This window comes from Aspergillus uvarum, assembly GCF_003184745.1.
Source record: "Aspergillus uvarum CBS 121591 unplaced genomic scaffold BO82scaffold_40, whole genome shotgun sequence".
Classification (NCBI taxonomy): domain Eukaryota; kingdom Fungi; phylum Ascomycota; class Eurotiomycetes; order Eurotiales; family Aspergillaceae; genus Aspergillus; species Aspergillus uvarum.
In genome coordinates this window covers 38,550-60,271 of record NW_020291337.1, presented here as the reverse complement: position 1 = coordinate 60,271, position 21,722 = coordinate 38,550, and the positions used below count along the sequence as shown (strand labels likewise).

The 21,722-nt window shown below is 51.9% G+C and overlaps 10 protein-coding genes and 1 non-coding gene across 11 annotated transcripts; 4 read left to right on the top strand and 7 right to left on the bottom strand.

The window, feature by feature from the left end:
* The first annotated feature begins 959 nt into the window (after positions 1 to 959).
* BO82DRAFT_119551 (uncharacterized protein) lies at positions 960 to 1,490 on the top strand. The gene has a single exon (XM_025629867.1). The coding sequence runs from the start codon at positions 1,010 to 1,012 to the stop codon at positions 1,361 to 1,363; it is 354 nt and encodes a 117-aa protein (XP_025490215.1). The 5' UTR covers positions 960 to 1,009; the 3' UTR covers positions 1,364 to 1,490.
* Positions 1,491 to 2,330, bottom strand: BO82DRAFT_119558 (uncharacterized protein). Its single transcript, XM_025629868.1, has one exon. It carries the CDS (start codon positions 2,074 to 2,076, stop codon positions 1,618 to 1,620), a length of 459 nt encoding a protein of 152 aa, XP_025490214.1. The 5' UTR covers positions 2,077 to 2,330; the 3' UTR covers positions 1,491 to 1,617.
* A 3,089-nt stretch (positions 2,331 to 5,419) lies between these two features.
* Positions 5,420 to 7,308, bottom strand: BO82DRAFT_355811 (Golgi transport complex subunit COG5). Its single transcript, XM_025635553.1, has one exon. It carries the CDS (start codon positions 7,003 to 7,005, stop codon positions 5,575 to 5,577), a length of 1,431 nt encoding a protein of 476 aa, XP_025490213.1. The 5' UTR covers positions 7,006 to 7,308; the 3' UTR covers positions 5,420 to 5,574.
* A 507-nt stretch (positions 7,309 to 7,815) lies between these two features.
* On the bottom strand, positions 7,816 to 9,037 carry BO82DRAFT_355810 (class I SAM-dependent methyltransferase). Its single transcript, XM_025635552.1, has 4 exons — positions 8,940 to 9,037; positions 8,793 to 8,879; positions 8,291 to 8,722; positions 7,816 to 8,219 (listed from the first exon to the last, which is right to left on the bottom strand). The coding sequence occupies exons 1-4, from the start codon at positions 9,010 to 9,012 to the stop codon at positions 8,044 to 8,046; spliced, it is 768 nt and encodes a 255-aa protein (XP_025490212.1). The 5' UTR covers positions 9,013 to 9,037; the 3' UTR covers positions 7,816 to 8,043.
* Positions 9,038 to 9,697: 660 nt separating this feature from the next.
* On the top strand, positions 9,698 to 9,809 carry BO82DRAFT_t223. Its single transcript has one exon. It is a non-coding gene; the product is annotated as a tRNA-Leu (tRNA).
* On the bottom strand, positions 9,757 to 11,424 carry BO82DRAFT_313673 (class II aldolase/adducin domain protein; the record flags this gene model as incomplete). The annotated part of the gene is made up of 5 exons (XM_025632490.1): positions 9,757 to 10,223; positions 10,289 to 10,457; positions 10,558 to 10,690; positions 10,768 to 11,028; positions 11,130 to 11,424. 5 exons carry the CDS (start codon positions 11,422 to 11,424, stop codon positions 10,149 to 10,151), a joined length of 933 nt encoding a protein of 310 aa, XP_025490211.1. The 3' UTR covers positions 9,757 to 10,148.
* A 382-nt stretch (positions 11,425 to 11,806) lies between these two features.
* On the bottom strand, positions 11,807 to 13,143 carry BO82DRAFT_313670 (protein SYS1). Its single transcript, XM_025632489.1, has 2 exons — positions 12,628 to 13,143; positions 11,807 to 12,544 (listed from the first exon to the last, which is right to left on the bottom strand). The coding sequence occupies exons 1-2, from the start codon at positions 12,873 to 12,875 to the stop codon at positions 12,148 to 12,150; spliced, it is 645 nt and encodes a 214-aa protein (XP_025490210.1). The 5' UTR covers positions 12,876 to 13,143; the 3' UTR covers positions 11,807 to 12,147.
* Positions 13,144 to 13,396: 253 nt separating this feature from the next.
* On the top strand, positions 13,397 to 13,868 carry BO82DRAFT_287273 (cytochrome c oxidase subunit 6B family protein; the record flags this gene model as incomplete). The annotated part of the gene is made up of 2 exons (XM_025631574.1): positions 13,397 to 13,624; positions 13,746 to 13,868. The coding sequence occupies 2 exons, from the start codon at positions 13,397 to 13,399 to the stop codon at positions 13,866 to 13,868; spliced, it is 351 nt and encodes a 116-aa protein (XP_025490209.1).
* A 620-nt stretch (positions 13,869 to 14,488) lies between these two features.
* Positions 14,489 to 17,610, bottom strand: BO82DRAFT_287307 (putative RNA-binding protein (Nab3); the record flags this gene model as incomplete). Its single annotated transcript, XM_025631576.1, has 5 exons — positions 14,489 to 15,054; positions 15,115 to 15,335; positions 15,405 to 15,891; positions 15,953 to 16,132; positions 16,212 to 17,610. 5 exons carry the CDS (start codon positions 17,608 to 17,610, stop codon positions 14,489 to 14,491), a joined length of 2,853 nt encoding a protein of 950 aa, XP_025490208.1.
* Positions 17,611 to 19,431: 1,821 nt separating this feature from the next.
* BO82DRAFT_248506 (peptidyl-tRNA hydrolase domain protein) lies at positions 19,432 to 20,139 on the top strand (the record flags this gene model as incomplete). The annotated part of the gene is made up of 3 exons (XM_025630852.1): positions 19,432 to 19,622; positions 19,724 to 19,984; positions 20,052 to 20,139. Coding segments are annotated over 3 exons (540 nt in total), but the record flags the coding sequence as incomplete, so codon positions are not given.
* BO82DRAFT_313660 (snoRNA-binding rRNA-processing protein UTP6) lies at positions 19,963 to 21,567 on the bottom strand. Its single transcript, XM_025632488.1, has 2 exons — positions 21,417 to 21,567; positions 19,963 to 21,341 (listed from the first exon to the last, which is right to left on the bottom strand). Exons 1-2 carry the CDS (start codon positions 21,504 to 21,506, stop codon positions 20,247 to 20,249), a joined length of 1,185 nt encoding a protein of 394 aa, XP_025490206.1. The 5' UTR covers positions 21,507 to 21,567; the 3' UTR covers positions 19,963 to 20,246.
* Positions 21,568 to 21,722: the final 155 nt, after the last annotated feature.

Here is a 21,722-nt window from a genome sequence, read left to right as displayed (position 1 = left end):
GCGAAGTGGGGCAAGGCAGCGCAGAGGCATCCGATCGGCTGCTATTTCCTTCCCTCAGGGATCGACTCGTAGAGAATTATGGTTGGCATGATTTCATGGATTGGAACCAGCTAGCTTGGATCGCTCGGATTCCAGGGCTGACCGGACAAGTGCTGCCAGAGACCCATGGAACACAACCCTCAGTGACGTTAACCACTTGGAACGAGCCGGGGGTGGCCCCTTTGTCCCCCGTTCCTCGGGTAACTTTCGCCATCAAGACAAAAAGGTGGTAGAACAAGTAGTCGGTTCCCTCCTTCCCATTGATTTTGGGTTTCCGCAGAACCTTGTCGCTTTCGCTACAGAGATCCGAACCTGATCACTGGCAGTGTCTGCCTGGATGCCTGGATGCTAGTATGCTAGTATGCTAGTATTCCAGAGATCAAGGAGGGGAGAGAAAGCTGGCAACCCGTGACACATGAGCAGTTCGGAGAGCTCGGGGAGGTGGGGAGCTGCTGCTTTCGGGAACCGAACCAATCCATTTCTTGACTCCTTGCGGTTCCACTCTCGGCATCAGGGCGATATACTCTGAGTGTTATGTACGTAGTGGTGACACTAGCAGCAAAAGGTATTGTATGTGCCTACTCATGTCCCAACTAAATTTAAGCAAGAAATAGAGGTTGTTGTGAGATGCTGTTGTAGGCTGCAACATAAGTGACAGTGATTGCAATTGAGTAATCCAACCCACAGGCCTGGCAAGGAGCCAATATCTGATACCAGCCCCAAGAGGAGCAGCGAGGGAGAGGGGGCTTCAGCATGGAATACGAACAGAAGGTCACACAGTCACAGAGGAACCTTCAAGATCAGTTCCGGACCTTCCACTCCTGCAGTCAGGTGCAATTTTCCGGGAGCCGAACTCTGCAGTACCTTCAGTACCTTACATGGAAGGGAAACTTTCGCAGGTACTCTGTAGCAGGTTTCAATTCATGACATCTCCATCTCTCTCAAAATGCTACATCTACTATGGTAATGCATGCTACTTAGTACTTCAAAAAAGAAAATCTCTGGAGGGCTAGAACAGCGCCGACCACCAACACAAACGGTACCTTGCCGTGACCTCCAGAATAAAGTCATGACTACTAGGTACTTTCTTCACTCCCCACAATGTTACCTTCCCATGTGCACTCCCCAGATTTCTAACCCGCCCAGCAACAACACAGCGGCGGCGGCGGCGGCAGCAGCAACAACAACAGCTTCGTCGATGTCGTCGTCATTATCATCGTCATCATACCCTCAATTTAAGATTCATGATCGATCAGGTCGTCGGAAAAGCTTGTTCCTGGCCACCAGCGACAGGAGCTGTCAAGCCCCTCCCTTTCACCAATGATCTAGGCATCATTGCCATATCCGGGGACTCCCCTCAAACTTCATACCTTCACGCCTGACCAAGATTTGCTGGTAAGGAGCGACTGGACTGAGGATTATTAAACTCATTGAAAGACCTGGAGCAAACTCAAAAAAGAACCCAGGAGACAATTGCTCCCACTTACTGACCACTCAATATTTTCTTGCTTGCCACCTCCGCCGGGATCGCCCCCGACTGCAAACGGCGCGCGGGAAGCACTGGAAGCTTCTTCCTGTCTATGACATCTCGCGAGAACTGTATCTCAAACGCGCAAGCCTATCTTGCGCCACTTGCTGGGTTATGATGTGCTTCTGTAGTCCCAATGAGCTCGGGTTTGGGGGATAAGTACTGTACTCGGTGAGGGGTGGTGGTCTGGATTGAGGAGAGTCAAGTACAGTACAATGTGCTTCCCCTCCCCCGGTCAGATAACATACGACGCTACGCCGCAGGATCCCGCTTTGCCCTTCTGGCGTGTCGCGAATCGTGCTGCCTGTCACGCTCGCCTGTGAGGGATGGAGGCAATGCAAAGGATGCATTAGTCTTTCCGCTTTGACGTTTTGACTCAGATCGTGGGCGTTGAGGGTAGAATGTCCGTTCGCTTTCCTGGTTAGTCCCGCTCTGTGCTTCGTACGTCTAGACCCTACGACCTGCCCGCTGTTCTCCGCAGGGGAATGGACCGGACCAGAGTAAACCATTGAGCTGCTAAAGCCTAGTATATTTTTTCGGTAGGTCTTCAAAGTATGTCAGGATGATGAAGCAAGGTCTCCTCGATAGGTTTTTTGGTTCAGATTCACCCCCACCAGATAGCTAGGCACTACTGACGTATGTAGAGTACCGTACCTCCAGGGAGTGGCGGCAATGAATGGTTCGATCGACCCCAGGCCCTACCCCGCCAGTCACTAGTACTTTCTCCATATCCAATTGCTTGATCCAGGAGACCTTGTGCGTGTTCTCAAGGCGAATGTGACTAACACATTAGCTCCCGTCCGGTTTCCAATGAGACTGGCGATACGTTGGTAATAACATCTTATCAAGTTGCAGACTACTCAACGGTGCTACGGCGGAGTACGAGTATGAGTAGTAGATATCTATGCCTCACCTCTGGGATCGACCCCTCATGACCCCCCAATTGCCAGACCCTCGATCCATTCAACCTAGTCAAGCTTCCCCAATATCTATTCTGATGCAATGATTCGCTTTAAAACAGACGGCTTGTCATGATAACCACTGCACAGATAGCAGGCTACTATCTATAGAAAGCAGCATCTATAGCAGACCTCGGTATAGACTTGATCCGAGTATATACAGAGGACAACGTTTCATAGAAAGGCATCGGACTTGGGCCGGTATCGCATTTTTCATACAGCTTAAACCATTTCATCTTGTGTTTAACCGCATGGAAGCTCCCCCATTTCTATCATCACCCGCGAATGCTATACGACCTTGGCAGTACCGGAGAGCACCACTTCAACTGCAACCACCACGCTGGACAGTTCACACACACGGGTAGAATAAACAGATTGATTAGCCCCGACTAGCTCCAAGACTAAGTGCACTGCAGGAGCAGGAATCCCCCGTATTTGGATGATCGACGTGGCACTCCCACCACCCAATAAGCGCAAGCTCGTCATCTACGAGATCAATCACGGCGGAAGGGGAGAATCACCACAATATAGTTAAAAGGATAAATAGAATATGCTCATTTACCTCATCTGAGAACAATTGCACAGTGCCAGCCTACCGGTAGTAAGGCTATACTCCGTACCTCAGTGGTAGCTGATCACACATGCCGCCCAAACAGAACAGAAAAACATGTGCAGTGCAGAACTAAACTTCCCACTGCAGATTTGACGACCGAATCAAAATCCTGTTGCCCCTCCCACCAAGCAACTTAGAGAGGTGGAAGTAGACACAACGCACACATCACCTCCTCCACACACCACACCCACACACACTGCCAGACACGCACACACGCGGGCGCCCCTCCGCCACTGAGGGGCAGAAGCTCAATCAGGTTTTCCCCAATACCCTTTTGCCCCTTTTGCCAAGAGGATCCTGGATTTCGATTGTGGTTGGCGTGGTGGTTCTACCCAGGAAGAGGGGGAGGGACAATCGGACAGCTGAGGGGGTGCCCGCTCCGTCGGGTTACAAAGCAACTAGCTAGTAACTTAAGAAGAAGAGAAGAATTAACTATTGTGATGAGATGGATTATTTCCACCATGTTGCTCTTCCTTCCCTTCCTGCGCGTCCTCCTGACTTGATGGCATAATCAAGTTGTTTCAGATTGAGCAGGGATTGCCAATGCATCAACCTGTATCTCTCCGCCTCACCTTCTAGATTACCTATCCTCTTTCTGCCACCCATCGGCCGAGAACGGCGATTCTCGTTTTCCTTCCCCTCCTTCAAGGGACCAGAGGGACAAGGCAGAAGTTCTTATCGCATGGACGGGGGGAACTACAGAGGGGGGGTAAGTAAATTGAGAAAGCGGGGTTTGTGAATTGACCACCACTCGACTACCAGTTGATCTATACTTCTGTTCTTTATCCCCTCCCGTTTCTTTTGTTTGAGTCTAAGGCTTGAGGCGCGTGCACTGGCAGGCATCCTCTTGCGTTTCCCAATTGTTCAGGTCTACGGTACCAGTAAGTTCTACAGTAAGCCTACCTAGTAACGTTAGGGGACATGATAACCTACCATAGATAAGGCCCCCCCCTCCTCCCCCTCACTATCTGGTCCCCCTCCCTCCCTGTGTGACATAAGCTCCCCGGGTTCCCCTTCCCCCTGCCCCCTTCCTCCCTCAAACAAACAAAAAGCTCGGAGTACAAAGCAGGTACCTGCGTTGCGCTTGAAATGCTTGTATTTATGTACCTGGTGATATTAGTCAGGCTCCCACCTTCTCTCCCTCGGAGATTCTGCACTGTGTATACATCTTCCCAGTTTGATTCACTTCTCGTCTATCTAATCTACTGCACTGTACCCATTCACACAGTTCTCCGAATGTAATGAAAACCGTAAAAAACAACTAAGATCCACAAACAGGCACAGTGAGTGATCCGATTGCGTCCACGCTTACACTTACACTTACGTAGTCCTAACATATGCCGTAATTCAAAGCAGAGATCTTTTAATCCGATCATAATCAACAAACAATGGGGCCGGGTCCCGCTTTTTTTTTTTTTTTTTGGTTAAGGTCATCGTTATGCTGACGTCTTGCATTTACTGCACTGCCCGTTTGGCTGGTACTTCGCGCCTGCTTTCTTGGGATCGATTCTACATAGTATGTACAGTATTCATACTAACTTGGAACTCGCTACAGGAATTTTCCAGACAACCAGGAGAAACGTATCCTTGCTTGATCGGAATTCTCAGTTAGCTTGCATGAGATTGTATAAGAAGGAGGGAGGGAAGCTCGATATAGCTAACGAACCGATTCGCCTGTCATCTTGAACAAGCCACGCACACGCACACGCACACGCCATCCTCAAGCCCTTTCCCTTTTTACCTGTTGCCTGTTGCCCTACTATGAGTCTTGGATCTACTCATGTACATGGTATGGTAAGATGTATGAGTATGGGCTTGAGGCTGAGTAAGCACCCTGCATGACGCCGCCTCTGGACGATATGTGGCAAATCGTAGATATACCATGTACTGTAACGAGCACAGATACTCATACATACATGCACCAAGAACGAAGCGAAGAATAAGGCTTACGCTTACACTTACGCTTACGCCTCCCGATGCTAGCCGCGACAGAACTCCTTCTGGAAATTTCATTCCAAACTGGAGTTTGTCCAAAACATTACCTGAACCCGGGAGAGAGAGGGACACGCATACTTCAAATGAAGAAGCCGTCAGCTGATATGCACCGAACAGGGCGGGTGGGGTCTGGATTGAAACTCGATGCGTTGTACCTGAGCTGGAGATGATCCCTGCGTATTTTCACATGCTTTGTGCGTTTGCTTGCTCTTGTTTTTTTTCTTGCTTGATGTGGTGGTGTGTACACCACAAACTCGGTACAGCGGGCATGATTCATTCCTTGGATTAAATGGTTGTATAATACATAGTTTCAAATGTACATAACGTTGTTCTTTCCGGCGGTTACCAATTTCCACAAGATGCTATTGTCCGCCGGTTTCTATTTCAATATATGGATAACAGAGAAATGAAGACCTTCGTCCTACACCGTCTATCTTGCTTCATTTATCCAAGACACTGGCAATCGAACTGACCATAACCGCTGCCTCCCGTTCCCAATTCTTCCCCGTCGCCGGCTCGCCACCTAGTCGCTTTTCGGTCCCCAACACAGAAGTGGGCAGCTGGGAGCCCCGCAGAACACATTCCTTGACTTCCTTCTTGATGCGATCGCGATTGGAGCGCAAGGTCCGCGCCGACACGCCCCCACGGTTGACGATCTCCTGTACCCGTGCCGTGAGGTACGACGCCAGGGATCGCCAGAAATATGAGGGGAGGGAAGATGTGTCGAGAGAAGTGAGCAGCGGCTGAAGCAGGTTGTTCTTATTGCTGCTGGACTGGGGCTGTGCTTCACTCTGAGCTCCGCCGCGGTTGGTAAGGGTAGCCACCGGCTGGGCAGAAGGGAAGAGTGGATGTGGCGGTGGGCGAAGATGGTTGAGCACGGCCTCCAGAGCGAAGATATCCTGGCATCGCGCGGACAGGTCGGCAAGCGTCCGCTCGAGGGTCGGTAGCATCGACAGTGACCGCGTGAGGTTGCTCACGGAGGTGGAGATGGCCGTATGCATGTACCCCTGCAGGGTAGAGAGGAGAAGCTCGGGGACGAAGTCCGCCGCGGTGTTCAACGTCTTGGGCACCGGCGACAGTAGATACAGGATGTTGACGGCTGACACCAGACGGGCCCTGGCATCGCGCGCCTGCCTGTAGCCCGACTGCGTCTGGGAGCTCGCGCCGCCGGAGATGTTCGACATGGAGAATCGCGTAATGGCCTGCTGTGCCCGTGCCTTGACCATGTTCTCGGCCGGCAGGACGAGCTCTGCTCGCAGTGTCCGGACGACCTTGACTCGGTCAAGCCCGTAGCCTTCCTCGCCCTGGCCGGTCTCGGAGAGCATACGCCGTAAACTGACAATGGTGGAGGCGGCGCGCTCCAGCGTGCGGTAATCGTCCCGGCCGGTGACGGGTGACGTCGTCCCTTCAATGCCACCAATCTCTGCCAGCTGGCTTTCCAGCTGTCTGCCGAGAGACAGGCAGCGCGCCACGGCTCGTGCGAGTCGCACGGTGGCCAGGGACTTCTCGGCCGCCACTCGAGCCTCGTCTGCAGCCTCCCACTTGCTGAAGACCTCCTTCTCGAGGCGCTCATACCCCTGCGTGACGGAGGCGATCTGGTCCTCGGCCTCCTTGAGGATGTGACTGGCTGCATCGGTCTGGTCGCGTGTGTGCGTCAGCAAGGGGAGGGCTGATTTGGTGGTCAGCGCATGGATGTGGGTGTCGATCTCTTGGAGATCGAAGAGTACCCGCGAAAGCGGGGTAGACAGATCCAGCGGTGTGTCTGTCGCATTGTTGGTGGCTACAACAAGGGAGTTGGCGAACGAGGCGGGTGAAAAGTCCGGGTCTAGAAAGGCCTCATAATCTATGTACGATGGTTCCGCATCCGCCATAGTGGGTGTCGCTTTGACTCACTCTCTCTTCCACGGGGCCGGTGCTCAATAAGAGAATAGAGAGCTCAAGAATGGAAGGGGTATCAGAAGAAAGAAAATGGACTAGAGTGGAGGAACGAAACTCAAAAGAAGCTTGGGTATCACCGTATCAAACAAAGCAGAAGGAACACAGATTCACGGCACGGGCTTCCTGGGAACTCGGTAGAGCATGGGGTAAACAAAGCTAGACGTAGTCAACTCTTCCATGTGATGGTCTCAGTAACAGTCATCATCAGCTCAATTGCGAGGGGGGGGTGATCGAACCAGCAACCAGAGGAGACTTGGATGGATGCTGTATTCATGCCATGTGTCGGCCGGGATGGAGGATGGATGGAGTTGACCAGAACTCGCTTGGTGGATTAGTCAGCCAGCATAAAACCACTTCTATGCATCCATGAAGATGTATACATCGGCCAGCTCAAAGGTGCATTTCGAAGGGCAGCTTTGATCGACCAAAGAACATGGGGAGTTTCTCCGGCGAGTATTTCATCACTCCGTACTATAACTACATTACCTCTTATAGAGCGGGATATTATCTATCGATACATCCGCTCAGTCATGGTCTGTCAGCATACACTTCCAAGCATTGAGCTAAGCACCATACATTAGGCAACTGTAATGGCCCCTAGTCTGTGGACTACTATGCAGGACTGACTATACGGGGAGCTTCATATCTAGAGACGGGATGACAGCAATCTCGGCGTGTGAGACCTACGCATGAGTTCATTGCGTGTTCATAACATTCGGTTTCAATATCAACAACTAATCGAACTACTCTACCGTTTTACTCTGGAATCTAAAACCAATTCACCCTTGCATAGCCTATTGGCTCGACAATAATGCCGATAGTACTTTCTGAGCTCGAAGTACTTCGTTGGTTGTCTTTGCCAGATCTCCTCCTCGCCGTCTCCTGAGCAGTAGTCACGACTACAGAGAGACAAAATAAGCTCCCATGCCTAGAACCGCTGACAGCGAGCCCCTCAACCATCGAGAGCAATTTCACCCACGCTGCACCTTCCTCAAGATTCCCGAGACCCGAGGCATCATACTCCACTTCTCCCCCTCCGACCGCAGCTTCACAACCTCCCAATCCGCCGACTTGAACAGGATATCGGCTATCGGGCGATCCAAACGACACCCATCCAACGCCACGGGCCACACCAGATTCCAGACCTCTATATTCTCCATGTCAGCTCTTTCCTGCCTCCCACAATACTCTATACGTAATCACACAGGGGAAACGTACTCTGCACGACCCAGGTAACCCAATCCTCACTCGCCCCGTGCTCCCAGACGACCAACTCGCCGCCGGGCTTCAGCAACCGCCAGAGCTGGGCGACCACCTCCTCCGGGTGCTCGACGGAGCACAGCACCCCGAAGCTAGTCACGCAGTCGACGCTCTCCGCGACAAGCCCGTGCCTCTCGAGGGCCGCGCCGTCCATAACATCGCAGAACACTGGCACATATAGGGTGTCCAGCTGCAGCGCCTCGATCCGGGTGATCAGCGCATCGCGGAACGCCGCGTTGGGCTCCACGCCGTAGATGGCGGTGATCTGGTCGGTCTTGTACCGGTGCAGCTGGTTGCCTGATCCGGGGCCGAGCTCGAGGACGGTCCCGTGGGCGGCGGCCGCGAGCGCGGGCAGGGAGGTTGTGTCCTCGAAGGCGATGAAGTGCGGTGCTGTTTTTGTCTTCTGTTAGTTGTATGCCCCCGTGCCATTGGGGGGACCTGAATCACGGCCTTGACGTACCAACTTCCGTGAACCACTGCGCGAACGCGCGGCGCTGGACTGAGGTCCCCGGCTCATGGTCGGTGGATCTGTAGACCGTCCATATGGCTGGACGGTTGTCAGTATACTTTTTGATCCTATGAATTAGAAAATGGGACTGGACCTTACACTTGAAGGCACTGATCAGTGGGCCGTACTTGTCGAAGTAGCTGCGAAGGCGAATTTTCAGGTCGAACCCCATTGTAAGCCAACTTGTGTGGGGGGATTAGGGGGGGGTCTTATCTTTTGGTGTCCTGTACTAACCGGGGTTGCAGGACACGGGCTTTATATATGCGGGCAAGCGAGACGGAGCTAAGCAGGATATGGTGTCATGCTGTTCGAATCCTTCTAACTCCAATTATATCCCGCACCTCCCGGCACATGTTGATTCTTATGCTTGCTTATCTGCATGGTTCTGTTCGGTGCTACTATATTTGCAGCGGCTTGGTTGCGTCTATTGCTGGCCGTCCAGCTGCTTGGCGATTGTGTGTCCTATGCACGAGATTGGTATCTCTGTTAGGTGTCTGTTTGTCTATCTTGTTCTTAAAATCTGTTGTGTTTACTCTTTTCAGTGGGCCTGTTTCGTATCCCATCTCCCATCCAGATCAATCAGATATATATGCTGAAGCATTCAGAACACACCAAGAAACCAATATTGCAACCCGGTCGATTGAAAGGGCAAGAATTGATTCTTATATACGTAGAATGTTGTCAACTACACCAGACGCATCTACTAGGAAGTTGACGGTAGCTAAACCTCTAACTGGCCATGCTTGTTCAAGACTAGAGCCAATTATCAGAAGCTCCTATATCCCGCCTCGCTTACAACAGCACTTGCTGCTAAAGAGGGTGATGTACAAATTATGCAAAGCCCTAACATCAATCAAGGCAAGATGGCCGAGTTGGTCTAAGGCGTCAGGTTAAGGTTACCTTAACACAACAGCTTCACAGCTTCCTGATCATCGTTTGATGGCGTGGGTTCGAATCCCACTCTTGTCATTACTTTTTGCATCTGTTCGCATGCATCCCTATGGCTGGGTAGTGGGGAGTACCGCCTGCCCCGCACACTCCGCAGATAGAGATAGATAAGCACACTACTACACCAACTCTTCTGCAACCTCATGTGAGCAGTCCTTTTTGGCTTTTCAGCATAGATGTGAGTACTGTTCTTGCCTCTGACAAAAGTAGACTTCCTACCACCAATCAAGAACTCCAAATGGCTTCGTAACTCCGACAATGAATTTGATCCCTCTTCAGATTCCTGAAATCGCAACATACTCGACGTATATACTCGGTTACCACTGCACCAGGCAGACACCCCCCACGAGAGCAGCACCCCTACTGTAGAACTCTCCCATTGGTCTCCTCAACAATCAGCTCAAACTCTGGCTGGAACTCCGTGTAGAAGTTGTGCTATACATCAAATCACAATCAGCGGCATTTTCTTGACAGAGGAGTGACGTAGAGGAAATTCTCACCGCGCCCTGCACAGCATCAGCCGTATACTTCGCCACCTCATCGGAGATGATCTTCTTTTGGATCCCGTTCGCAGCAGCCGCATCCGCCAACAGCTGCGAGTAACAGGCATTGTCCAAGCTCGAAAAGAGGAAAGCCGCCTCATCGACAGTCCGACCCACGGTCAGAAGACTAGATGCTGACATGTTAGCCTGGCTTCTGGTCGAGGCCCTCACCGGTTTGCGTAACGGTCGGTACAGATGCTCTCAGAGAGAAAGAGAGAGCGACGCACCCGTGATTCTGCAAAATACACGCCAAATTCTCCTTCCCCAGCGCCTCAGCAATCTGCCGTCCCTCGTCCTGGGCAAGGGCAATGCCGCCATGATCATCGTATACAGAGAGTCGGCCGTAGAAGTTGCATGCATCTGATTTGTGTAGTTCTCATCATTAGCATTGAGTCACCAAGAGCAAAGACAAGAAAGCAAGCAAGAAAGAAACGAACCCTGCGTCAACATCTCCACCGGCTTCCCGAACGCACTCCACGTCTTCCCATACACGGAATGCGTATGCGCCGCGGCGATCACGTCCGGCCGCGCCTTGTGGATCTCTGAGTGAATCATGAACCCGGCCTCGTTGATGGGCAGCTGGGCGCCGCCCTCGGTGACATAGCCGTCCGCGTCCACCAACACCAGATCCGAAGCCTTGATGGACGAGAAGTGTTTGGCGAAGGGGTTCATCCAGAAGTGGTCCTTTAGGATGGGATCTAAGTATTCGATATGAGTGGTTAGGTTTATGAGGTCGCACGATGGATTCAGCTTTCAGAAAAGCTTTTATATACGGGCAAAGGGGGAAAGGGAAAGACACCTCGCATAGAGATATGGCCCGACACTCCATCGCCGTAGCCCTTCTTGCCAAAGTATCGAAAGGCAGCGGCCATGTGCTCCTTCATCCACTGCCGCTGGGCATAGACATCGGTGAACGTGGGGATCCCTCGCAGCTTGAGGGTGCCACTACGCGTGCCCCGCGCCAGGGCCTGGAAGGCCTTATCGCTAGCGGCATCGCCGGGGTGGAAGTTGTTGTGATTGATGGCGGCGGGGCCGGCAACAACGGGGAGCGTGCGTTGTTCCGCCGGCGGGGCTTGAGTGATTGTCGTGGACATTCTGGGTCAAATTGTGGGAATTAGGAAGTAGGGATGAGCTATGAGGAAGAGTATGACAATTGTCAGGCCTGAACGAGGGGTATATGATGGTTTTATTACCTTTTGACTTGGACTTACTCCATATCGTCAAGTAGGCAAGTGACTTCGGCCCCGCTGGATGAGATCGGGTTATCAGCTTATCTCCGGCACTTCAGATAGGCTCGTCTCGCCGATGCGCCTTCCACGAACAAATCACTTACTCTTTTGGTTGGCAGCGTTGAACTTAATACTTGCCTAATTGAACCCCCCAGCTAGACAACGTGACGATAAGAGAGCTGAGGTAAATTCGACCACCCGCTCCATGATAAGTATTCATCCGTGCCTCTTTATACTGGGCATACTGGGCAACTTTCTAGCATTTCCCGACCCGTATCTCTGGGTAATAAGAGTATATAAACCATATTACCCGCAAATATGCTATAAACTGTAACCAGACTGAGGGCTCCAGGTCATGAAGAAGTAAACATATATAACACAGAGAGAAGGAAAAATAAAACGAGAGAAAAAAAATACCACCACAGCAACGCCATCTATACAGGTACCAGCCAGCCAGGGTATACATGAAGAAAAGAAGAAAGGACAACTGTGCCGGGAAAATCGCTCAATGTTACATTGACAATCATATGCACCTCTCTCCCCACACTCATCAGAAAAGCATGGAAAGGCAACCGGATCGTCTCGAGGCTACACAGCCTGATCACCCGTGCCCTTCAACAGGCTCATCTCATATTCATCTCCCCCGTCTGGAAGGTTGCGGCCCCGTCCACGACCCCGCGACAGGGAGAAGGACTCGCCAGCACCATCGGCCTGAGGCTGAGACGAGCCTCCCGCCGCACGCCCCGTGTTGTTACTGCCGGACATGCCCCCGAAGCTGATCGGTTGCAGTTCCCGCCACCGACACGCCCAGATCCCCAAAAACGTCATGAGGGCGGCACTGGCGCATTGTAGGCCCCACCAGAGCCAGTTCGAGGGCACGGAGCGAGTGTAGAAGACGGTGATGATTAGGTGCAAGAAGTGTATCGTGAGCGCAAAGTCGGGGATGAGTTTCGAGCGCGACACGAGAAGTAGAAGATAGATCACCCTGAGCGTGAGCGAGCAACCGTTAGCAACTCCCATAATCTCTACCCAGAAGCAATGGGGATGGATGGGGGGTCCCGGGCTTACCCTATCCCACTGTTCAACATCCATACCAACCCTAGCATCCACCCTACAGTGGTATCTCCTCTCAAGGCATTCCAGTTCAGAACGAGGTCGAACGAAAACGGAGTACCGTAGACAATCGTGGTAAATAGTATCAGAGCTGTCGCAGATACGTAGTAGGCACTTTGAAGGAGGGCGATCTTTCGCACGATCTTCAAAGGTGGGAGGTCAGTCCGAGCCCCCGCAGGAGGCGGACGTCGGCGCGGGGGCATGAATTGCAGATGTTCTTATGGAGCTTGCTGTAAAGGAAATGTTCCGTCGAGTCTCCCTGCACCGAGTGTTTGCGCGAAAGACTGGTGAGAGGCTCAATGCGGTTCGGTGTGCTGTCCGCCGGGACTTGTGAATGTGCCGTGGGTTTCGCCCGTCGTGGAAGATTGCCCACCTGCCTTATATACAGGTTATATCGAAGGGAAAGCGAGTAGTAGAGTTTGCGCCCTGCAGCAGCTCGTATGGCGACAACAAAGTCTAGAGGAAATGTCGCCAGGTGGCTGGAAAATGGGAGGTTTGTTTGTGAGGATGAAAGGTGGTGGACGGGATAGGCTAGCGCCACATGACCCGGCCGTCATTGCGGAGCGGAGCGGGCAGTGCGAATATCCTACACGGCGCCGCCGCCCCATACGAACTTGCTCAAGGCGTCTCCAATTCTGCATTTCGCACGGTCATCACATCTCAGTTCCAGCTTCCTAGAAGCTTCCTCTCGAATTTCCACCTCTCACTATCAAAATACTGCGCAATGGGCTGGCTTCCCTGGTCTTCCGATTCCTCCTCCAACGCCGCCTCCGACGGCGGCCGCATAGCCCCCGATCGATCCTCCCGGCAACGGTGCTACGAAGGTCGCGACCTGTTCTTCTCATGTCTGGATAGGAACGATATCTTGGATGCTGTGAAGAATGACAAGGAAGCGCAGCGGAAATGTGGAAAGGAACTTGCACAGTTTGAGACTGCTTGCTCGAGAGCTTGGGTGCGTTGCGCCTAAACCCTCCCACACCATCACGGACTCCATCCTCTTCTTCCCTGGTTCAAACCGATCGGTCACCCTGGCTCTGCAGGACCAAATCAAGACTGACTGGGATGTCGAACAGGTTAAATACTTCAAGGAAAAGCGCGTCATGGAATACAATCGGGACAAGACAATCGAGCGTATCAAGAAGGAAGACGCAGCTAAGGTTGAGGATCTGAAATCACAGGGTTGGACTGCGCGGTAGAATGGGGTCATCTTAGTGACAATCCCCCCAAGGAAAAACGTATCGGGTGATAGAACGGTGCTATCAGCCCGAGAAGATCTCAAACTGTACTATATCGACTTTCCGCCCACCGATGTATAATGACTTCCAAATGAGGCTTTCGGCTAATTCCTTACTTTCTGTCACAATATTTACATGCTCTCCACTTTGCTTCCAGGGACACCAATTCATTAGCATTACCGTGTGCTTGCATTCCTCTAGCGAGATTGGATAAGAGACGCTCAGTATGGTGTACGAGATCATAATAAGAAATAGATACAGATGACCTTTTGTAATACACCACGCTCTCCCCAATGCCTGACCAATTTTCTGGAAAAAAGAAATTCAACCATTGCACTCCTGTAACAGTTGCTCGCTGATTCGACTGATGCGAAAGAAAGAGAAATCCCAACAACCGAGCCATGATAATATATCCACAAGTAAAATTCCATATCCGATTCTCGACAGATCAATCAATCAACGCCCGACTTCCTGAGACGTCGCCAAAGACCGCAGGTCAGAGAGAATAGAAAGAAGAAAAGAAAAAAAAAAAAAAAAACAAATAAGCGAGGTGAGGAAGGTAGTCGAAGAGAAAGCATGCATCACTGCTTCCATTTACCCAGTTGATGCATGATGTTCTGTACTTGGTGGCCAACAGCAGCCTGGTTCTGCGACTGTTGACCTCCCAGACCTTTAGCAAGTAATGAGATCAAGTTAGGATCCGAGACCACTGGAGCGTTGGGTGTCTGTAAAGGAAAGGGCTGCGGGGCTAGCGGCTGCTGCGGATTTGCCGCGATGGGCTGTCGGGTAGCGGCATTCAGAAGACTAGCAAGATCCGCGGTAGTATGCGGAGTGGCGGCAGCAGGGGCAGAAGCAGCATGGGGAAACGGCTGCTGCGCGCCGGGGGCAGTTGACGGTCGCTGCTGTTGCTGTTGGAGCACTCCCAAAAGCGATTGAAGAGTAGGTCCATCGAGAGATGTAATCAGATTCGCGATATTTGGCTGAGTTGGTACACTAGGCAAAGGGGCCTGAGGCACCGATGCAGCCGGAGCAGGGAGAGGAACACCAAACGCCGGGTTTGGTGTGAATGGATGGGTCCCGCCACGTTGCACGGATTGTGCATGGAACACGATCTCAGCGGCGATGCTAGGTTCGACATCGGGGTATTCTGACGTCATGTTAGATGACACACAAGTTCCTCGTGAGAAAGACAACCGGCACGACATACCGTTTGACCGAACATTGTCCGGACCCCCACTTCGATCAAACACCTGCAGCGGGATCTTTCTTGAGAACTGGCTTGGTCGTGATAGTCTAACTATAGCAAGGACACCCTCCTGGATCTGGCGTTGAACCGCAGCGCTGAGCGGGATCCTTGGTCCAAGTACTAGAATATCGACCCGAAGCCCCCGGTTGCGGAACGAGTTCTCAACGTGGAACAAGAAGTTTCTGGACTTTGGCGTTAGCAGAGCCGTTCTACTAGGAGACATGCACAAAGGCAGGACAAGTTTGACTTACCGATCAACTTCCTCAAGAACTAGGAGCTGCACTTCTGGGACATCCCTTGGAGCTCGTCGGGGAACCGGTATGTCTGTCTCTGATTCATACGCTCCACGTGCCCGCGGACTGGGGCTGCGGTACCTTCTATCCCTGGCATATGGAGATCGGGAACGCCGCCGCTCACGTCGGTCATAACGCTCAGGGGTCCGATCCCGGGACCTGTACCCATCCCTGCCGCGAAAAGCACGAGGTGAAGGTGACCGAGGAGGACGGTAGTCATCGCGTCGCCGATGGGTCGGTTCGTCCCTGAAGTCGCTGAAAGGCACTCTACCGGAATCATATGGTCGGTCATAACGCTCACCCGGAACTCGCGCGTTGCGGGTACCGGACGAACCGCCTCGACTGTATTCGGGGGACCTTGACCGTCTCGAAGGGGGCGCACGGGGCTGTTCCCCGGAAGCAGTTCCTGGCCTTGTGTTTCTCTGCGGCTTCGAGATTTCAAGATCTAGAAGGGGATCAACATTAGCCTCCAATTCGTCTGTGAGAAGTCTATGAGCTATACTTACGGACTTTCCGTCCTCTGACCACGGCTCCCTGCTCCGAATCCAATGCATTCTTGCAAGCAGAGGAGTCTAGGAACTGAATGAATCCATATGCCTGCTTGATCGAAATCTGAGCGAGCTTGCCGAACTTGTGAAAGATATGGAACAGATCCCGTTTCGTGACGCGTTCTGTAGGCAAATTGCCTGCACACATAGTCGAACGGGACAAATTAGCCGGATGGAAAACGAATACATTTGGGCCGTGCGGAGGAGTACAACTCACCAACAAATAATCTAGAGCCAGGCGGGAAACGATCCCAAAGGCCTTCTGTGACATATATCCTCTCATCGTGAAGAAACTCGTCATATTTCTTTTGTACTTCAGGACCCCAAGGAGTATCTTCATCGGCGTTGCTTTTGGACTGCCGAGTACTTAGCCGTTCCGCACGACCGTTCTTAGTGGCTGAGACCGGAGCGGCGGTGGTGGTAGTAGCGGCAGCAGTGGGAGCAGTGGCAGCAGTGGCGCCAACAGCAGCAGACTCTTGAGGCTCTGTATGCTGGAAGCTCGCCACAGGGGGAGGGGGCAGCGCGCTGACTCCCGCAGAGGTGCCCGGGGCGCCAGCAGCTGCCAATGGCGATACTCCCAGGTTAGACTGGTAATTATTACTTTGTTGGGCGGGATAGGAGGGGGAGGAGGGCTGTGCGGCGGAGGAACTAGGGGGGAGCTGGTGGTAGGAACGGATGTCATCACTAGCATTGTAGTTGGGATGGATAGAGGGTTTGTCTTGGGGAGGCGGGCGCGGGGGAAGTCCCAGGTCGTCCGTTCCGGCTTGGGAGAGCGCAGATGCATCGGCCGTAGATGGGGCGGTTTCTGCAACGGTAGGGGCAGAGAAAGCAGTAGAGGAGGGGGGGAGATTATCGAGGAGGTTTTGGAAATCGACACCATCCTCACCGTTGCTATCAGCGGGTTTGTTCTGGGAGACTAGGCGATCGGACGGGGGAAACGAGGTCGTCCAGCTGGCAATAGCAGGATTTACCTCACTCGCACTGGGGTAATTTTGGGCGGCATGGGAAGAAGAGGGAGGGACATCGGGCATAGGGTGAGCTATGATGGCAGCGGCATCTGATGGAAGCAATGTGGTTAGAGAAGAGTTTGTGGCTGTTGTTCCTAGGATCGTAGAAGTGTACGGATTCGAGGGTGCAGATCGATCTGACGGCAGAGACGCCTGGGAGATAGTAGCCACAGCAGGCATTGTGTGGTTGTTTCGGTTGTTCACCGAACCCTCATCCAGTATGAAAGAGCCAAATTGGAAGCTACCTTGTGTGTGATGCTGATGATGCTGATGATGCTGATGATGTGTATGATGTGTATAAGGCGGCGGCGGCTGTTGCTCCGGGGCTTGTTGCGCGGAGCCGGTCGCATTTCCCCTCATTGCTTCCAACCCAACATAGGGGCCTTGGGATGCATAGGGATTTGATCCATTCTGATGCGCCTGGGAGTTGAGTCCGTGAAGATATTCGGAGGACCTCTCATAAGTCGAAGTGTCGTTGAAGACAGGATCCATTTGATTTTGGAGCACCGGGATTTTGGCCGGCTCCGCGACGTGCAGCGGACGAGGGCTTTCGGGAGTCAAGGTCTTGCCTCGGAAGTGGAGAGCTTCATCTGGGGAATTGGGCGTCATGTAGACCAAGGTCGAGAGGTCGAGTCATCTACAAAAAAAAAGACACGCAGAGAAGGACCAGAAGGACCAGAAGGACCACAGGAGAGATAGGGATTTTGGAAAATCGTCCAAGCTAAGGTGGGGCTATCTTGAAAAAAGAACCGGGCCGTTGGAGCCGGGGCGGTAAAGGAGACGATGCGATGGCAAAAGACGAACGGACGGAGGCGAAGAAATAGGAAAGGGCGTGTGTGTATGTGTAGAGGAAGAGGGAGAGGAAAGAGGGAAAGAAGGAGAGGATCGAAAATGTCAAGGTCGGGTGAATTCCCAAGTAATAATGATCAAAGGGTAAAAAAGCAAGAAAGTACAGTACAAATACAGTTGAGCGGAATCGGAGCAGAGGTAGAGTGGGAGTGAGAGAGGGAGGGAGAGGAAGGGGGAGGGAGGGAGGGAGGGAGAGGGGAAAGAGGGTGGTGGCAGGAAGAGATGGGAGGGAAAGAAACACCACCACCACAACCACCACCACTACCAACACAAGGTCTGCGTAGAATAAGAGGATTCTAGTAATAGAACAAGTAACAGGGATTGACAAAGTGAGGGCGAACAGGTTTGTTCAACCATACCCAAGCACTCAAGAATAAGTAACAGTGATGCTGGAAGGTGTACGGGGTAATGAGCTTGGAGCTTGGAGATAATCCCGAAGGAAGTAAGTTAGGAAGTAGGTACGAAGTGGTACGAAGCAGTAGCAGTATTCTAGGTAGGAAATTGTCTTGAACCTGCCGGAGCAAACTCCTCGAGTAACGTACCCAGTACCTAGTACGTCGTGTAGTATCGGGGAGGAAAGAGGAAAAGGGAAGGAGGAGACGTCGGCCCAGTAAGTGTGTGTACTGTGAGTCTGAGGGAACTGAAGATGTGAGTGAGTAGTGAGTGAGTAGTGAGTGAGTGAGGTCAGGACACAGGCTAAGTCATCATTACGGGAGAATGGTCAAAGTTTGCGCCAGTCAGCTTGATCTCGCAGTATGAATGGCTAGCATTGGCTAGCATTGGCTAGCATTGTCATTAGCGGCGGGTCAAGGCGCGCCTAGATTTTCTTCTGCTGGAACTGCTGGAACTGCTGGAACTGCTGCGACTGCTGCAATTCCCTCCCACCATCTAAGAATAAACGCTAAGTCGACTCCATATCGGTCTGCCACCGAGTCCAGATTCATGGCTCCGATGGGCCGCTTCCGTGTTTATGTCTGGGTTGGGTTAAGCTTACAACAGCTGGACATGTCAAGTGACTACCTGGTTTTTCGTATTGTAGTAGTAGAAGTTGGTAATAGTCCACAATTGTGGCTTGCTAGAGATAATTGTACTTCGTACCTTACCTCATAAATCAGATAGTCTTGCGTAACAACGATGTGAGGTTGAAGAAGAGAAGGACACTGGCGGGAATGACTGGCAGGAACCAAGCAGTAACTTCTCTGCCCGACCGAGCCGACCTTAAATGGAACTCACAAGTTACCATTCTTACCACTAAGGAACGGGCCCTTATGCTCGATCCGTACAGCTACCTCGCTAGAGTCGCTACAGCTAGACTACGTTCTGGAAGATCCTCCTCGTGCTTGTTACTGGTTAGCATCTCATCCTTAATTCAATGTCCCCTCACCCCTCCCTAACTTCCAATTACGTGCATCTGCACCACACACTGCAGCATTTCGGGTTTTCTTTTGACAAGCACGCAGTAGAACGAATCAGAGAATGAACCCGTCACTTTCTGCCATGGCTACCGCGCTCCTTCATAATTCTTCCCGTAGTCTTCTTTGTCCTGTTCGCCGCGGTCCTCTCCTTTCTCATATTGCCAGCCCCACCGTCGCAAAAAGACCCTTTGCGTCCAGACGGTCCGCCGCTATCAGAGATGAACACCAGGTATCGGAAGATGACCTGAGCGCCGCGCGTCAATGGCTAGCTAGCTTCAGCTCCAAAACCATCCCGCGTGACATCAGTGAAGTCTCCTTCAGTCGTTCGGGTGGCCCGGGGGGTCAAAACGTGAACAAGTCTGTTCCCGCCTTGAAAGCCGGTTCATCCCGGTGTTAACTACGAATAAGATATGAAGTACCATCCGACTAACGCATGTGCCTCTATTGGAGATGAACAGGGTCAGCTCGAAGGCTACCTTAAGGGTGTCGCTTGATTCTTTACTGCCACTGGTGCCCCGGATCTTGCATTCCCCGCTGCAAGCTACCCACTATATTGCACCAAGGACTCGCAGTCTGGTTATCCAGTCAGACGAATCTCGCAAGCGGAATGAAAATGTGGAGTCGTGTTACGACAAGCTTCACCAGCTTATCAAGAGAACAGCAATGGATGCTATCCCTGGAGAAACGTCGCAAGAACAAAAAGACCGAGTTCAAAAACTGTATGCAGGCCTGATAACTGCTTGGTATTCACGAGACAAGACACAACTCTCAGCTAACACTAAACAGGCAAAAGGCCGCAAACGAGGCTCGTATCAAATCGAAGAAATTCCTCAGCAGCAAGAAAAGTAGCAGACGAGGCAGTAAAGACGACTAATATAATGCTAACTTTTTCATGACCCCTCCTGCTGCTTGCTAACGCAGTCTGAAAATGGTAGATCCCGTTAAACGCCTGCATATAACTTGACTAATGATGCATAAAATCTAAAATCCCTGGACAACGCGCTCTGCATTGCGGACAGTGGCAGAAATGGCTTTTTGCAGTGAAGGATCCAGGCCTTCGGTCTTCTCGAGTGGTTGCAACCAGCTGATGACCTCCTTGGCCACGGAGGGGTTGTTGCGATGAGCCGCAAGACGGCCAAAAGATGCGCCAAAAGCACGTGGGAACTCGGGCGAAGTGACTTGGACTCCTGCTGTGGGGAGCTTGATATAACATATGTGTGTATGGTGACTGTCGGGCTTCGCTTTCTGCATGGAATCAACCACATGCTGCAGAATCTTGCGCAGACATGGCAGATCGTGATATTCGGCCGCCATATCATAGAAATCATGGCCAAACCTGTCATCGTCGTTGAAATTCTTCATGGCTGTTTCAAAAATGGCGATAGGGATGGCGCCGCTCAGGGCGGGTGTCGAATTAAGGGCTTCAAGCGCCGCTTCATCCACTTCATTCTCATCCTCAGCGCTAGGATTGATATCTTCTCCAGTGATTGTGGGCAGCCTGATCATGTCTGCATCCATGTCATCCAGAGGCTCCTCTTCCTTTCGGGCCTTGGTGGGCTTGTCGAGTCCTAGAATCCGCTGTCGAGCAACAAGTTTGGCAATGTAGAACATCTCGAGTCTTGCATAAGCGAGCCACAATTTCTTCGAGCTTTTGCAAAACCTCAGCCCGCGCTGCATGAAGCTTCGAGACTGGGTCATATCGGCGTGATCTTCCACATTGTATTGTGCGGCATAGATCCACAGATCGACATTAGTAGGATGCAGTCGCAAGGCATCTGTGAGGATATTTGAAAGCTTCTTATAGGACTTTTGCTGTCTGGTATATTCAATGTACTGAGCCCACAAGCCGATATCACCGTGGAATTTCCGTGTTGCACGGTCAAGGATGAAGAAAATCCTCCTCTGCCCGGTATGGCCGGGCATCTTGATACCTAGGCGCTTCACTCTCTTCCGTCGCAAACTATCCAAGTTCATTTCATATTGGGCATATCGTACAAAATCGGACGGGAGGGCACCGCGGGCATTGAGCTTATGCTCGAAATCTGATCTCTTCTTGACAATTGCCGAGATTTCTTCCTACAATCCGATCAACGATTTGCATCAGTTTTTTGCGGCCACGACCGAATGGCTGAGGGCTGGATGAAATAGTACCTTGGAAAAGATCTTCTTCCTCTCGTACTCTTTAAGCTCTGGTACCGACTTCTCCAGATAAAAGCGCGCTTTGTCAGTAGCGTTGGACATGATTGCGATGGCTTAAAGCCCTGTTCGGAGGGTTCAAGAGCAGATCGCAAGTCCTGAGTCCTGTCAGAATAATATGGCAAAAAAAAAGTGGTCGGCATCCCGCACGAGATCTCCGACTATCATGGTCCCTGGCCGCCTGCCTATTTGGCACTAGTATCATTTGCGCGCCCGCGTGGGTGCCGAGCCTCCAATCCGACCGAGGGTCATCCCATTCAA